The sequence below is a fragment of the Uloborus diversus genome, chromosome 10, assembly GCF_026930045.1.
Source record: "Uloborus diversus isolate 005 chromosome 10, Udiv.v.3.1, whole genome shotgun sequence".
NCBI classification, from domain to species: Eukaryota; Metazoa; Arthropoda; class Arachnida; order Araneae; family Uloboridae; genus Uloborus; species Uloborus diversus.
This window is the reverse complement of record NC_072740.1, coordinates 109,370,533-109,387,007: the sequence shown is the minus strand read 5'-3', so window position 1 is coordinate 109,387,007 and position 16,475 is coordinate 109,370,533. Positions and strand designations below refer to the sequence as shown.

Genomic DNA, 16,475 nt, shown 5'->3' with positions numbered 1-16,475 from the left:
CCCTTTTAGTACAGAACAGTAATGAAGATTAATTTAAGATTCTTGAAAAGTAAACAATAAAAATTTCAATAATAAACATCTACCACAAAATATTTTGTACTTAATTTCAATTCATTCTCAACGAATTGATCTTTAACCAAAAGAAACTATAAAAAATGCTTTGAAACATTCAATGACCTATTATATGAACGCTTTACAAATATATTATATGTTTACTAAAAAATTAGTACTATGTACTGTTTTTTTTTTAGTTAAGCATTTTGAAAGGTAAAATATAAATGAAATAAAAGCATTCAAACTTACCAGAATAGAGGTGTCAGATTTTCTGATTTTGTGTTGAATTTCATAAAACTTACAATTCACTTACTTTATAGATTTCCTTTATTTTCTTGTAAATTGTAACATTAAACACTTCCAACGCTTTCATTTTCCGATCAATTCAGCGATTTTTATTTTTATTCCCCGATTAATTCAATGCAAAAAATAGTTGTAAACATGAGCAGATTTCTGCAATAAATTTGGTCTCAAACAGTTTGAAATATGATGCATCATGCATATATAATCATTAAAACATAAATAATAGTTATGAAAGCATTAAAAACACATCTGACAGATTTTTATAAATTTTTCAGCAACTTAATGTCCTTTTCCGACGAATTTTCTTTTCATATTTAGCAGTAGCGGCGGCCATATTGTTGTAAATAAACGTGTTTAAAGCAGTTAAGAGAGTTTCCGGAAGTCTCTTAATTTTAACCCGCTTCCGAGCAAAGTTGAACTATCACGTGATCAAACTACGTCATATTTTAAACCAACTTTGCAGTTAAACTAGTATAATTCGGCCAGTGTAAACGGGGTATAAGGGGACTATAGTTAAACTGGTTCGATGGGGCCCTGAGCAGAGCTCTGTTTTTGATCCAAACCAGAAATCAAGTGATCCCCGGTCCTGCACCCCAGAGATATTGATTCACGTGGAAGACTTTGTGAACACGTCATATTTAACGTGCCTCAGTCACCATTTACAAACACGGAGGATCTTCGATCGGCTGCCATCGAATCTGGAATTCTTCGGTTACGAGACCGACGCCTACCGATCAGGCCCTGATTAATGCATAGGTCTACAGGGGACCATGCCCAGGAGCCCCCAAGGTTTGAGGCAAATTACTTCTCAAAATATCATTCATTTAAGAGAACATTGTGATAGTACGGTGTGTAGAAGGAAGCGGAAGGGGAGCGCTCGTATGAACTTCAAGAATAGGGTCCCGAGTCCCTAATAGGGATTCTAGACTGTATAGCGTATACTACTGCTCCAGCTAGCAGTTTATTTCCTATGTTTTTCTCCGAAGTTTTTAGTTATATAAGCCTTTGAGTGGCAGCACTCTTATTTGAGGCCTGAACAGTGTGTTGTGTGTTCACTTGCTGTCAATTTCGACTTGGGGGTGTGTAGTGCATTTGAACAGAGAAAAAATACTGTGATGTCTTCGAAAGCAGATAACGAGAAACAAAAACTTATTCAAGATAAGTGCCAGATAATCTTAGGTAATTTATTACGCGAAGAAGATAATAAATATTGTGTTGACTGTGATGCTAAAGGTTAGTAGAAGGAATTCTGTACTTTTGTTTTCGTTACTTAACGATATTTACATATTTTATGTGCAATATAAAATACTTTGTTTGACATATTTGAGCGTAATGCAACTAACTGAGAAAAATCATTTCATATATTTTAAACAAAATGATATTTCAACTCTTTCAAAATAAACACTACTCTAAGTTGCTACCAAACTCGATCGTATTGCGAAATAAGAAATTAGATGCATGAGTTATTTCAATCTTTCTTACACGTCCTTTTTTTTTTCTCTTCATTTTTAGCTCGAAAATTGATTATAATGAAGTGATAAAAGTTTAAATATGAGTCTGTAACTGCTGGTAGAGCTAAACTTTTTTATTTAAGTTAGTAAATAAACTGTATTTATGTCAGTAGGCCTTGAAAATGTAAATGCCCTAATTTTTGACCTCTGTTACCCGAAAAAAGCCTAGAATCTTTTCACTTTTAAAAAGCACAGCTAAAAAAGGTGCTGTTTATGTTGACTGAAGCAATTAAAAGATGAATAAAGTATTAAGCAGATCAAGGGTGCCCAACTGAGGGGGTCATGGAGCAGACTGTGCCATTTAAATTTTTAGGGGGGGTGAGGAATATTTTTTCCATTTTTGGGGGGGGGGCATCTTTGCTCTTAGGGGGTGGGCACCCCTGGAACATGCAACCTTGGTTTCCGAATTTTATGTTTTATGCTTGCAACCTTCTCATATTGTAAAGATTGTGCCTTGCCTACAAGCGTGTGGAGTCTGAGGAAAAAGGACAACTCAGACTTCGGGAATATTAGAGCCCTCGGCTGTGGACTATGACTCCTTTACCCCAAAATCAGTCGAGACTCTGCAAGCTCTGGTAGAGTTGTGGATTTTGAAAGAAAGTGACCTGCTCAGACTCAAATTCTTGAAATTTTAAAACTTCGACTTGGACTCTGACTCCTTTGCTCCAAACTCGGCCAGACTCCAACTTGCAGCCTCGCTTGCCTACCATTCCAAAGATTTCCATTGAGCATTATCTGGCTATATATTGAGTACACTGAAGAGTTTCAACAGCAAAAATAGCTTTTACTATTGTACTGTAAAGTGTTACATCCAGATTTTAAAAAAATATTAAAAAGTGTAAGGTTAATAAATCTGTTCACATATCTTTCTAAAAGTCCTATTGTGTTTGATCTTTTGTGGAAAATTAAATTAAAAATTCAGCTATAACATTTTTTAGCCTTTGTTTTTGTAAATTTACTTTAAAAATGTACTAAATTGCAGTTATTATGGAGAGAACTCAAGTTTGATTTTTTTTTAATATTGCAGGTCGCCTCATACTAATAAAATGCATTATTAGGTCGACAAAATATCCAGTAAGGCTAAGTATTGTTAGGCTCATAGAAATGTTAGAGAATATGGAAGGGGATCCAAAACTGTAATCTGGTGCTTGGCAAGGACATCCTCCTTTCTGTCTCTAAGCATTTAAACAACTCATAAAACACGATTTTTACTCACTGCTTCCTCACCCTAAACGTTCACTAACATTTCATGTGTCAGTGTCGCCGTTTTGCCTAACTTGAAGCAAAACTTTATGTTTATGAGTTGCATGTCGCACTGACAATCTTTCTCACACTGACTGTGTTAAACTCCTTATAGTGTGTTTCCTCTTATCTGTCGTAAAATGGCCGTTAGATGGCTCTAGATGACATTTCTCCCACTCTGTCTGTGTGAGTGCAAGATCCTAACCAGTGCAGTTTTTTAATTATCAGACCAATCACTGAACTTTTCAAACACACCTTGTATATATTGGGTTGTTCGGAAAGTCATTTCGTTTTTTTTGGGGAACATGAAAGACAGTTTTCGTATAATGAATAAATATTTTATTAAATTATATATTGGCCATTCTGGTCCAACACCTTTTGCCATCTTTCTGGCAGTAACATAATTCCCCTCTCATAAAAGTTTTGGTCCTTGCTGGCAAAAAACTGTTCAGGTGGTTTTTGACATCTTCATTTGAGGTAAAGGTTTTGCCATCCAAAAAATTTTGCAGGGACCGGAACAAATAGTAGTCGGAAGGCGCAAGATCTGGAGAATATTGTGGATGTTGCAGTACGTCCCATTCAAGCTGTAAAAGTTTTTGGCGAGTGACCAAACTTGTGTGAGGTCTCGCATTATCCTGGTGGAACACTACACCCTTCCTGTTGATTAATTCGGGTCTCTTCTCTTTAAGTGAATCATTCAATTTGTCCAGCTGATGACAATAGACTTCTGAATTAATCGTTGTATTGTCCGGCAAAAGCTCAAAAAAAAACGATTCCTTTGACATCCCACCAAACGGAGAGCATCACCTTTTTTTGGTGAATGTTGGCTTTTGACACGCTTTGAGCCGGTTCATCTTTTCTGCTCCATGACCTCTTGCGTTTAACATTGTTGTATACAACCCATTTTTCGTCCCCAGTAATAATCCGCTTCAAAAATGGATCATTTTCTTGACGTTTGAGGAGCGAATCACACGCGTCAACGCGACGACACAAATTTCGCTCCGTAAGGACATGGGGCACCCACACATCGAGCTTCGAGGTTAAGCCCATGCCTTTCAAATGGCCATAAACAGTCAAATTTGACGAATTTAATCTCTCACCGATCTCTCGTGTGGTTATTCGCCGATTTGCATCAACTAATGCCTTTATCGCATCTTTGTCAGCTTCGACCGGCTTTCCAGACCGTGTTGCATCTTCGACATCAAAATTGCCGGATCGAAATTTTGCAAACCAGTTCTGGCACTGGCGTACTGTTAACACGCCTTCTCCATACACATCCGTCAATTTTTTTCTCGCTTGGACAGCATTTTTACCTTTTCTGAAGTAAAAAAGTAAAATATGACGAAAATGCTGCTTATTGCTCTCCATATTTAAAAGGGCACCAACCAAAAACTACTGCGTAGAATTAATAGAACTTTTTCACACACAAGCCTTGCAATATCAGCTCTCAAGACATATAATGGTTATGCGGCTTAAATGTGAAGTTGGTTTCGAAAAAACTTAATTAAGTCCTCTGACGGGAAAAAACGAAATTACTTTCCGAACAACCCAATATTTATCTTTACACACATATAGCAGTGTTAAAGTGGTCTCCTCTTCCCCAATAAATTTTATCTGGCAATGCCAATGTTTTTACCCAGTATATTTACTTGAAACAACTATGTTAAACTAGCTTTTAAAAAAATTTTCAGGTCCTAGATGGGCTTCATGGAATCTTGGAATATTTTTATGCATAAGGTGTGCTGGTATACATCGAAATTTGGGTGTTCACATATCAAAAGTAAAATCTGTAAATCTTGACACATGGACTCCAGAACAAGTGGCAGTAAGTAAAGTATTACCTTGTGAATTAAGTTTTCTTTATGAAAGCTATTGTTTTGACCTTTAGGTAATTGTATGTCGTTAACATCTTTTATTCAGTCCTTCGTTCCATTCCTGTGATTTTGAAGCTACATCAAAGTAAAAATTTTAAAAAACGTCTGCAAAACCTAACAGCGTAAAGTTCTGTTTTGAGATATTATTTTACATTTAGTAATATCTCGTAATAATAGTAAAAAACAATTGTTGTCATTAAGTGTTAAATGCTGCTGTTTACATAATAAAATCAAACTATATTTTGAATTTTCCCTAGTTTGCTTACTGCATCTCATCAAAGAGAAACAGCTAAACCTAAAATTAAACTCTATGTGTAATTTCATTTTCTAAAAATTAACGAACCCATTTCCACCAACTTGAAAACTGATGTGTGATGAATGAAGAAAATGGTTCTTCAGTTGGTTAACATCTAAAGAATTGTTCTAACCCAATGGCCAACCATGTTGTGTACTTATATTTGGCTAAAAAAAGGCAAACCTAACATGAGGCAGAGGTGTAGGAACTTTGTAAAAGTAAGGGGAGCTGGGGCACATTGTGGTAAGTGTCTGGAATCCATGTAGCAGAAACAGTGGCGCGACCAGAAAATAATTTGGGGGGTGAGGCACTCCGATGCTCATGCTTCCATCTTTCTTTCTCTTTCCCCAGCAATCTTTTCAATCATATTTAATATATACATGGTATATGGAGAGAATAAAATGATAAAACTTCTAGTTTTAAAAGGGGTTCGATCAGTACTAGAAGATGAGTACATAGAGATAGGGGATCGGTGGAATTTTTTCGAAACTCCAGTTCTAAAAACGTAGTTTTAGGCGATATTTGGTAATGTTAAGGGGAGAAAAGGTTCAAGTACCCTTCCTGAAAGTGTTTGAAATTCATGTCTTAAAAATGCGATTATATACCATATTTGTTGACTTTAGTGAAAATGATATGACTTCTGGGATTGTCTTCGATCAATTTTTTAAATAGATTTACATCTCCCTATCAATATTTCGAATTTGAAATTCAAAAAAATGCAACTGTAGACAATCTTCAATGATGTCAGGGAGGGAAGGGGGAGAGTCTAGGGCTAAAATTTTCAAAATTGAAGTCCTAGAGAACGTTCTTCAATGAGGTTTTCAGAAAAGGTTCAGAGGTTCCTTCTCCTTCAATTTTTTGAAATTGTAGTCGAAAAAACGCGACTGTAGTTCATATTTGTTAGCATTAGCAGCCCAGCAATTTTTTGAAATTAAAGCCCCAAAAACGGAAAATTATATAATCTCCCATGTTGTTGGATGGCAACACATTCAAGGACTTTTCAAGCCCTGAAAACAAAATTTGAGGCACTCTGCAATAATTTTGAAGGAAAGGGAAGGCTTTGGCAGTGTAGCATTTAAAACCCTTCCTTATTTTCTGAAAAATAGACTAGTAACTAAAATAAAAAATTTTAAAAACTCCCGACTGAGTCGAAAGTAGAATCAAGAGGGAAATATTTGAAGATTCTTTTAAAGCCTTTTCTATTAAAAATCAATTACAAGTATTTTATTTGTTAACAAATATGAACTACAAACAGATAAACATTTTAAATCATTGAGTTTTCTTTCCTTGTTGGCCAACATTGAATTTGGTTACCAACAGGGCCTGACTAAAGTTTTTGAAGATACTGGGCACAAAATTTATTTGGTGCCTCCCCCCCCTTCCCATCCCAAGCTTATTTTATATGCAGAAGCAGTAAAATATCTTGTTGTTTGCGTATTAACACATCTGTACTAAATTTGGTGGTACCTTATATTACAAAAAATATGTGGCATAGTATTACGATAACTAAACATGATAATATATCGTCCAACTTTGCACATTGAAAAAAGCCATTTATATCAAAATTATCTATGGTATAACTTTAAAAAGTGCTGTAAATCTAGAATGAACTTGGATTATATTTTTACAGGGATTTTTTTTTCTGGATTTAATATTTACATCTTGCTGTAGTGCGATATGGAATGAGTCCAAAATCAAAATTTTACCAACAGATTTGGTGCCCCATATGTCCATGCCTTAATCTAGCCCTGATTACCAATTGTGTGAATAAAGGCTTGACCATAGTTAAAATCTGATTTAAAAAATCCTTATAATTCAAATTCTATGTAACATGGATGTTCCAAACATATTCAATCAGATGCAGAAAAAATTACTTCTTATTTTGGTACTAAATTTTTAAATATGTTTTCGCTGCCAAAATCACGAAAAATCTTTTAGAGGTTTTTAATTAATATCTTCATTAATTAATGTCATCCAAAGACACAACCTAGCTAAAAACACTCTCTATCAACTCTTCTTTCTAACAAAAAAAATTTTTTTTTTCAAAATCGGTCCATCTGTTAAGGCGTTAAAGCGGCACAGACAGATACACAGATATCTACACATCAAACTTATAACCCCCTTCCGTTGTGTCGGGGATTAAAAAAGGGGACTAGATGAAAGAGGGCGGAAAAACAGAACATTGGAAATGTGTTAAAATAAAATGTTTGTTATACATTATATAGTTGGGTCATTCCATGCGAAATGAGCAAATCAGCTGTGGCTGACATGTCACAGATTTCAATGAAAATTTTTATTTAGGTAAACCATGCATATCTATGAGGGAATGCAAAGTATGGAAGTTTAAAAACTGTTTGTTGCTTTGTTATTGAAATTAGAAGTTGATGCTTACGCTAAGCCTAAATTTTCAGAGTTCATTGCTGCCAGTTTGTGACTCAATAACTCCATAAGTTATAAACGTACACTTAAAAAATAAATACTTCCACATTCTATAAACAAATCTCTATTGGGAAAGAGCAAAGTAAAATTTATTCGGATCTTTTTTTGAATCTGAGAAATTAACAAATATTGAAATTTTGCCAATTTACTTCAGATTTCAAATCACTCTTCTAGCTCTTTTAACGAAAAAATAACAGTAAAAATTATTCAGATTGAAAAACTATCTATAACTATCTGCTCTAATTTAGTAATTGTTTATGAATTTCTTGATGACGAAATCGTACTTTAAAAAATCGAAAATTTTCAAAAATTTCATTTTTTCCTCCATTTCAGATGTTTTTTTGAAGATGAGGGAATGCTCTAAATTTACTCAAGTTTTTTTACGTAACATATTGAAGTGTCTTTTAGATGCTACTAAATTTTAATCATTGGTATCAGCGTATTTTTGTTACTAGAGTAACTTGAACTAAGGCAAAATTTCATTAGTTAGTTCTTTTTATTGTAAGTTTAGCAAAACTAACCATTTCTTTCTTGTTTCATTTTCTCAAAAGCATGTTTATGAAGTACTTGCTAAAATGTACATTTTTTAAAAATCGAAATGTTAGATATACTTGCTTTTGCATCATTGAGTCGTTTATCTAGTTTTTTGAATTCTCGTAATTTCACATAAGGGTCAATCCATACAGGTTCCATACAGTATAAACTACTCATTCATTTTCAAATATTTCTAAGTTCTAAAATTAAAATAATTATTTTGAAAATTACAATATGTTTTTTCAGTATAATGTATTATATAGGGCACAATATACGTAATTTAAGAAGGTGCAATGAATTTTTCACACTTTTTATTTCTGTTTTAGTGTGTGAGTTGACTAACAAAATTGCTCAATTTCAAAGACCTGTATTTTTTTTTACAAACCAAATACAAAAAACAATATGTATAACATGTATAGTACTTGAATGGAATATTCAATTGACCAAGAAATTTTATTTTTAATTCCATCTCCTTTTGGTTTACAGGGGTCTAAAAATGTCATTTTTCCGATTTTTGAGGGGCTGTAATCTATAAAGGGTGCACAAACGCACAGCAACATATTCTTTTTAGCATGGTTCCAGTGATTAGTTTTTGCCGTATTTCATTTTGTGTTTCCGTTCCCTACGCGAGTTATCTCCCTTTGAAATGAGTAAAATTTTTACATTTGACCCTGAACTTTAACCTGTTGCCGTTATTTTAATTATTAACTTACAGCTGCGTAACTCAGCATGTAAGACGATCAATTTATGCACTTTAACATCAAAGCGTTAAATTAACTGTCATAAATGTAATTCAAATAGATTTTGGCCAAAATGCAAAGATCTAAAAGTCCCATTTTTGACTACGAAAATCACTTTTGATGACTTCTAAGAAATCAAAAGTCCAGTTAAGAGAAAAAATAAAAATGGTTTTAAACATCTTTCATATCCAGCTTTTAGGGACATGAATTTCAAAAAAATTAAAAATGGTCGAACGCACCTATCTGTCAAACCTGTATGGATTGACCCATAAAACACAAAGAAAATGCTATTTTTCTGAATTTTATTTTACGTTTGAAAATCAAAAACCAATTTCGAGTTTCTTCAAGCAAATAGTAGAAACACAGCTCTATATTCTTGTAAAATTTTAAAGTTGTCTTAATTTTCCCTCATATGAATTTTTGTGTCTATGTGAAGAGGAAAATCATCATTTTACAAAATGTCACTAAGTTTAAAACTGATTTTGAAGACAAAGGAGTTAAAATACAACTTCAAAAGTAAGGTATTTCTTTTATGATACTTAGCACATTATTGGGTATTAATTTCATCAAAGCTAATGCATTCCTTAAAGATTGAGATTAAAAAATAAAATGCTTAATTCTGAGAAAATTGAATTATTTTCAGTTTTTGAAACTCGGTTAAAAGTTAACTATAATAACTTTGAAAATTTTACTGACATCAGATTAATTACCCTACTCCATAGATTACAACAACATATAACTTTTATGTTTTCATTAAATATTCAATAAGATACAAGCCTTCAAAAATGCAACATTTAGCACTTATGAGAATGCTGTTCAATTTGACCAATTTTCAATCGCATGTAACTATTCAAATAAAAAATTTTGAGCAAAAATATTTTAGATATTTTTATATAGGCATAAAAGGAACCTGTATACCAAATTTCATAAAAATCTGTTACCATGCGGCCACCACTTTTTTGCGAATTTTGCTCATTTTGTATGGAATGACCCAGTTCAGATAAATTTTAATAAAAACGATAGAAACTATAAAATATTGTTAGAGCTTTTTTCTACAATAATAAATGAAAAGTAACAATTTTAGCATGAAAATATATCTATCTGTAAGTGACAAAAAATCTTAATTTTGAGAAAGAGTGGGTTCTTTGTTGTTCAATTATAAGTTTGTTCAATAAACTTGCACCTTTTAAAACTGGATTTTACTTTGTAACTGTTTTTACAATGATTGAAAGATTTTAATGAATATTCTAATAAAGATTCCACCGATTTTGATTAATGTCAATTTTTGTTCCTGTAGTACCTTTAGTATTCTTTAAATGATATTTATCTTTGCAGTTTTATAACTTCATAAAAAATTTCTAACCCTGACCATTTAAAATAGAACAAAATAATGGACATGAAGTTTTCTTTTTTTTTTCCTTGAAATAGTTCTAGAAATAGTTTTTTTTTTTTTAAATCACAGCAGTATATGCACACCCAAAAGTAATTTCTGGGCATGCCACGGATTCAGGTGACAAAATTTCCCATTCAAAGTAATAAATATTAGTTTTATAGAACTTTAAAAAATTGTTCGAAAACATATATTTCGGGCTCTAAAAGCTCTCTATCTGGCACCAGATTATGATCATCGAACAATGGTATTTCGCGATCTGATTTTTTGATCGAAACATAGAATTTAAAACCTGAAATATACGTTCATAATTCCTCAAAGATTGGAAAAGGACTACAGTAGACTCTCGTTTTACGTGGGGATTACGTTCCTCCAAAATCAAAACTGTGTAAATTAAGGCTTAATATTAGTGTTAAAATAGGAGTTAGGTTCCGTAGATCAAAAAAAAAAAAAACATTCTAATGATTAATTGTATAAGTTTAATGTACACTTATATTGATTTCTATGCACTGCATGTATAAAGAAAACACAAATTAATTTAGTGTTCATGAAAAGGAGCCGACTATGATCGTCTTTTGACAGTCAAGAAGTTTTCTTAGTAGTTATTTGCAGAGCATTAACACATCCACGATCATTTCCATCATAGAATCTTCCTTCACCGTCAGAAAGGTCATTTCAATTATCAAAGAATGGCTCAAAATTTTCAATGTTAATGTTTTTGGTTCTGTGTCATCCATGTCGGTATCCTCGCTGCTTTTGTCTTTTGTCACTCCTAAAAGCTCTTCTTCCAGTGACTTCTGTATTGTGTGAGTTTAATAACTTTACTTCTGTAAAGAGAGCTGGAACCAATTGCATAAAATGTCTGCAGTGACCCAAGCTCGGTTATTAGCACGCCAAAATGCAGTTTATTACGTGTAATCTGAAACCTTTAGAAGTTTGGATTTTGAAAGGGGAGAAAATTTTATTCATTTGCATTGCCGCATCCACACAAAACCGAAACTCATCTGTGTAAAATAAAATAGAGGCGTTAAATCTTAAACAGACTAAAATAAACTCGCGTGAAACAAGGGTATACTGTATTTATTGTTTTGTAACTACATCATTAAATTTTTGGGAAATCTGTAAAGAATTTTCTTTGGTCAGGGCTTACCTCTTTTTGAAGAAATGAAAAATGATAAAAGAGAAAAAGAAATGATGCATAAAAAAAGCAAAATAAATCTGTTTGAAATGGGGCTCCCCCCCCCCTCCCAGGGGCGTGCACAAGAGAGGGGAAAGACACCTGTCGGCCCAGACACAAGCCTGAAGGGGTCTGAGATTTGTAAAATGAGGGGGGAAATATATGTAGGGAAGTAAGGGTGAACAATATGAAAAGAGCCCGTAAAAGTCCTTTGTGACGGGCCCTAAAATTTCTGTGCACGCCCCTGAACAGTGACAGCCTTGTTTCCCTCGAGAACAGACAGAAACTTGCTACTGTAAAGTTCACAAACAAAACCAGAAGCCACAATAAAGACCACATTGCTCACAGAGCTTTCAACCTTTGGACAGGCACATCAAGGCTTCAGAGATCATCAACGCTACAGTTAGACGGGGATATTAGAGGAGCCATTCGTCTTACCCATTCCTCCCTGGACATAACTCAAGAACCACTCTTTCCTTTTAGACCTCCTAAGAGTACTAAAATCATTACTTATACCTACTTGAACCATGCTCTAAGAAGAACTATCTCAAATCTTATCACAGAAAGACGAAGACACTGTTTGTTTACTTGCCAAAGAAAACTATTAATCTACACAGATGTTTCCTCTGACATTGATTGTAGTAAAACCTGTGAAGTTGACCACCCTTGTAAGTTGACCACCTGTCTAAGTTGACCGCTTTTTTCAGGCACGGAATTAGCCCTTATCATATAAATCAACCTCTGTAAGTTGACCACCTGTTTAAGTTGACCACTAAAGTAGTGCACCGCAGGTGGTCAACTTACACAGGTTTCACTGTAATAGAGGAGGTGCAGGCATCTTCATGATTTATCCCTCAGGAAATAACGTCAAGCTTAAAATACCCACTGGCCAAATCCCCTCAAACTTTGCTAGCGAACTTATTGCTATTAAAGAGGCTCTTTCTTATTGTCTCTCTTCCCCTACTCCTAAAGACCTAATAGAAGAAATTGATTTTTTTCTGACTCAAAACCAGCACTTGAAGCTAAAGATAGTGGTGTGACAAGACTGACGCAAGAAATTTTTTTTTTTCTCCACTCAACATAACTTGCGATCTCCAGTGGATCCCCGCTCATGTCGGAATCGAGGGAAATGAGTGTGCAGATGCCTTTGCAAAGGAAGCACGTGACCAAGATCAACCTCTAACAGCCCCCTTCACAGACGCGAATGCTGTTGCCAGGCGAAGGATGTACAATCAGCAAGGCAACAATCCCCAACCTTCACTGCAAAAGAAACCCCTCTTTTACAATAGCTAGGCCACGTACTAGACATTTCAAGGGCATGATGATATTACCAACTAATATTAAACCCTATCCCATCTGCAAGCACTGTCCCCATTAAACAACTAACCCCTGATCATGTTTTTAATTGCTAGGTCTTTATTCGCTTCCTCCTCCAACTTGGAGTACCACCAATTGAAATCCTCTACAGCCATCTGGCTCCAGAATTAGCAGATCTTGTTATCAAGACTGTTAGAGGCATCTAAACCTTTTGCACTCTGCACTTCATTAGACATGACAACAAAAACAGCAGTTATTTCAGTGACTTATGTTCAAGAAGTGACATTGTAGATCTGACTGTGGTGGTTCAAATTTTACTGTGGTGATACATCACATTACTTACATGAGTCTACTATAGCATATGACACGTTATCTGCTATCATAAATTGATCTGCAACAAAGGCCTCCACAAAGTGAGAACAATAAATAAATAATCTTGGTTGCTGAGTTAGAATTAAAAAACATTTTTCTTCCTGTTTCTACAGCAATAGAGCAATGTACCTTTTCAGTGAGCAGAGACGAGAAATTTAAATTTTAGTTTGAGCAGAGCTTTCACAAGAAATGCAAAGTAGAAATAAATCAAAAATAGCAAAATTCCTACTTGACATTTCCTTTGATGGTCAAACTAGGTTTATCTTGCTAGGTTTTCCTATGTTAGATTTTTTGAAATATTATCATATTAAGACTCGTTTTATGTGGAACTTTTTTGTTACACTTACATTATTGTACCTTATATGATAATTGACATTTTCCCTCATCAAGCATATCTCAGCAAAAAGAAAAAAAACTGTTCCATATTTTAATGAAGATTAATCCTTATAACTGCCAAACATAGGTTTTTATTTTTTTTTTTTTTTTATCGAAGTGGCAAAAATAGTATTTGCATTAACAACTTACGGGGACCAACACAATTTTTATATTTTTTTTCCTCTATAAGTTTATGAAAGAACATTAAAAATGCGTTGATACAATTTTAATTTTGTTTTCTAGTTTGAAATAAGTGTGGTATTTAAGAGTTAAATGTTTTGAAAATTTATTTTTAATTTTTTTTCAAACATGAAATCAAACTTTGCAATACGTATTTAAGGTTTAATTAACTGTGTGTTTTATTAACTGTTAAATTAATGATGTAAAGGATGATTGTCTTGTTTATTACAGCAAATTTTACAAACTATTTGCAGAAACTGTACCAGTTTAAGCAATGTTAAGCAAAGTGAAAGAAATTGAGATAAATAAAAAGCAAAACTAATTTCCTTTAATGTTTAACATTTAAATATGATTACAGGCTATAAAATCTTCACATCGAAACCTATTTTTTTTCTGTTTCAGCATGGTGTAACAAACTAGTTTTGTAAGGGTAGTTGTAGATAAACAGTTAATAGGGGGGGGGGGGGTATTGTGAGAAGAAAGAGTTAATGTCTCTATTGTAGCAATGCTTGCAGGACATATTTGCAACTAATGTCCAGAAATATTTGGATATTGCAGTTGATTTTGCTACGCAACTCCATCATTTAGGTGCATTGGTTGATTTTAAAATGTTTTTTGAAAACTAGGAAAAAGAAGATAGGATTCATCTTTAGCTCCAAATTTAATTTATCTTAGATATATAATTAATAAGGAAACATTTTTATTATTAACATAATTTATAGAATAATTACTAATTTTTTTGGATTAAAATTTAAAAGTTTTCCTTTGTAATTAGGATGTAGCAAATATGCAGTTTAGATAACAAGTTAAAAATGCCTCAAACGGTTTTTTGGTACTGTTGGTTCAATTCATTATTTACAATGCAGCAACTGCATGCTGCATGCATCTTTTTCAATTTATAAATTAATACAAATAATAATAAAAATTCTAACTGAAAATATATTTACAGTGTCTTATTTATATTATTGTTGCTCCTTAATTAACATAACTGAATGCAATCATTTATTTGCAGTTAAGTTTTTGCCATTCTTTCCATTTTTGCCGTTTTTTTTCCATTTTGGCCATCGTTTTTTCCACTGTCCCGAAAGAAAGGTATTTTTTGCAAAAGTACCAACCCTGTCTCTTTTGGATTCCTTCCCTCCATTTAGACTTGAACATCCTCCTCTGATTTTCAAAGTAAAAACGTGATATGAATTGTGATCCTATGGAAAGTAAAAACATCGCCAACTGGATCTAGATGTTGAAAGCAAAGTAAAGATTAATGTACACTCTTTGCCACAAAAAATTGTTCACCTGGAAATATTTGTCAGAATAAAACAAAACTTGCGTATGTGAGGACAACATTGATATAAGAAAATGAAAGCAAAATGATCATTTATAGCAGGAAAAATCCCAAGCTAATGTAGGTTCAAGTACTTTGTTTGGCCACCTCTACTGTCTGTCTTTCATGAGAAAAGCTCCCGCTGTCAAGTCTGAGCCGGTCTACTGCCACATAAGCGGACTTCGTTCATTTTCAGCAAGGGTTAGCAGGAAAGCTTTTTCGCGTCATCTCGCCACTCGTCTGCTCGCCTTTCTGCGGGCGTACGGGTTTTTCCAACATTAAGCTTCCCTTGGAAAAATGAACCGCACCTCGTTACTATAGCAGTAGATTGGTGCAGACATTTTGGCGGTGGCTTTTCTCGTGATGGTCGGACAGTAGCATGAATGTAGGAAACAATGCAGGTTCTTTTGATGTCCTGCATCATCTTGTTCCTTGGTTACTATAAATAGGCCTCTAATTTGATCTAACTTTTTGCTTGTATAACTTACCATCGCAAGCTATTCCAGATAGATTTGGTTTGTGACAAATCATTTGATCCAACAGGTCAGAGACAGTGATAATGGGATGGAGGAAGTCTTCTTCCACCCTTGCTGTGTGTGTGATCAAGCATTGTTCTATAAAAAAGTGGTACCTTGTGTGTGCCAACATATGTGACTTTTCTCCACCTCACCCCATAAGTTGGCTTATAGCCTTAATGCACACATGTGATCTAAACATTTCATGAACATACCACTGGCCTGTCATGGTGTAGTGGACCCATGTTAGGAATGACCATGTATCATATATAACCCCATAGCATCACACTCACTGTAGGCTATGTGCCACTGAAAACAGGTGAGCCATTTCAGATCAGGCAGGGCCTGTCACATGACCATCACTGATTTTTTTTTTTTTTAATTACAGTAGTTACTACTAAGGGTTAAGTACTAAGGGGTCCCTTAGTACTAACTGTAGTAAGGGTAGTTACTACAGTTAGTACTAAGGGACTTATGAAATATCCCAAAAGGATTTTGCAAGAAAAAAATTTTTTCTTCAGTTACAGCCTACTAAAATTCTGCACAAAGTTCGCCATTTTGGAAAAAACCAGCAAATCACTCTATTTGAAATGGACACTATTTCAAAAGTATTTTACCTATTTGAATAATTCTGTTTTCGAAAAATAAATAAGGACCCATATATCCTCTAGACATTGTTTTTGAACATTTAGTTAGGTTTTTGATAAAGAAAAAATTTATTTTTGTGGCGAAAAAACAGTTTTTACTGATTTTATGATTTTTTTTCCTCCATGAAAAAGATTTTTTTTACTAAACGTATATGGCAGTCTAAAACCCTTATATGATAGTTTCATAGC

The 16,475-nt window shown here is 33.9% G+C and overlaps 1 protein-coding gene across 2 annotated transcripts in view; it reads left to right on the top strand.

Annotated features, from left to right (window-relative positions):
- The first annotated feature begins 1,406 nt into the window (after positions 1–1,406).
- Positions 1,407–16,475, top strand: part of LOC129231394 (stromal membrane-associated protein 1-like) — a 38,118-nt gene continuing 23,049 nt past the window's right edge. For both annotated transcript variants that reach the window (XM_054865696.1, XM_054865697.1), the window contains exons 1-2: positions 1,407–1,590; positions 4,802–4,935. In XM_054865696.1, coding sequence (XP_054721671.1) covers positions 1,473–1,590; positions 4,802–4,935 — 252 coding nt within the window. In that variant the 5' untranslated portion in view covers positions 1,407–1,472. The remainder of the gene's footprint in view (positions 1,591–4,801; positions 4,936–16,475) is intronic.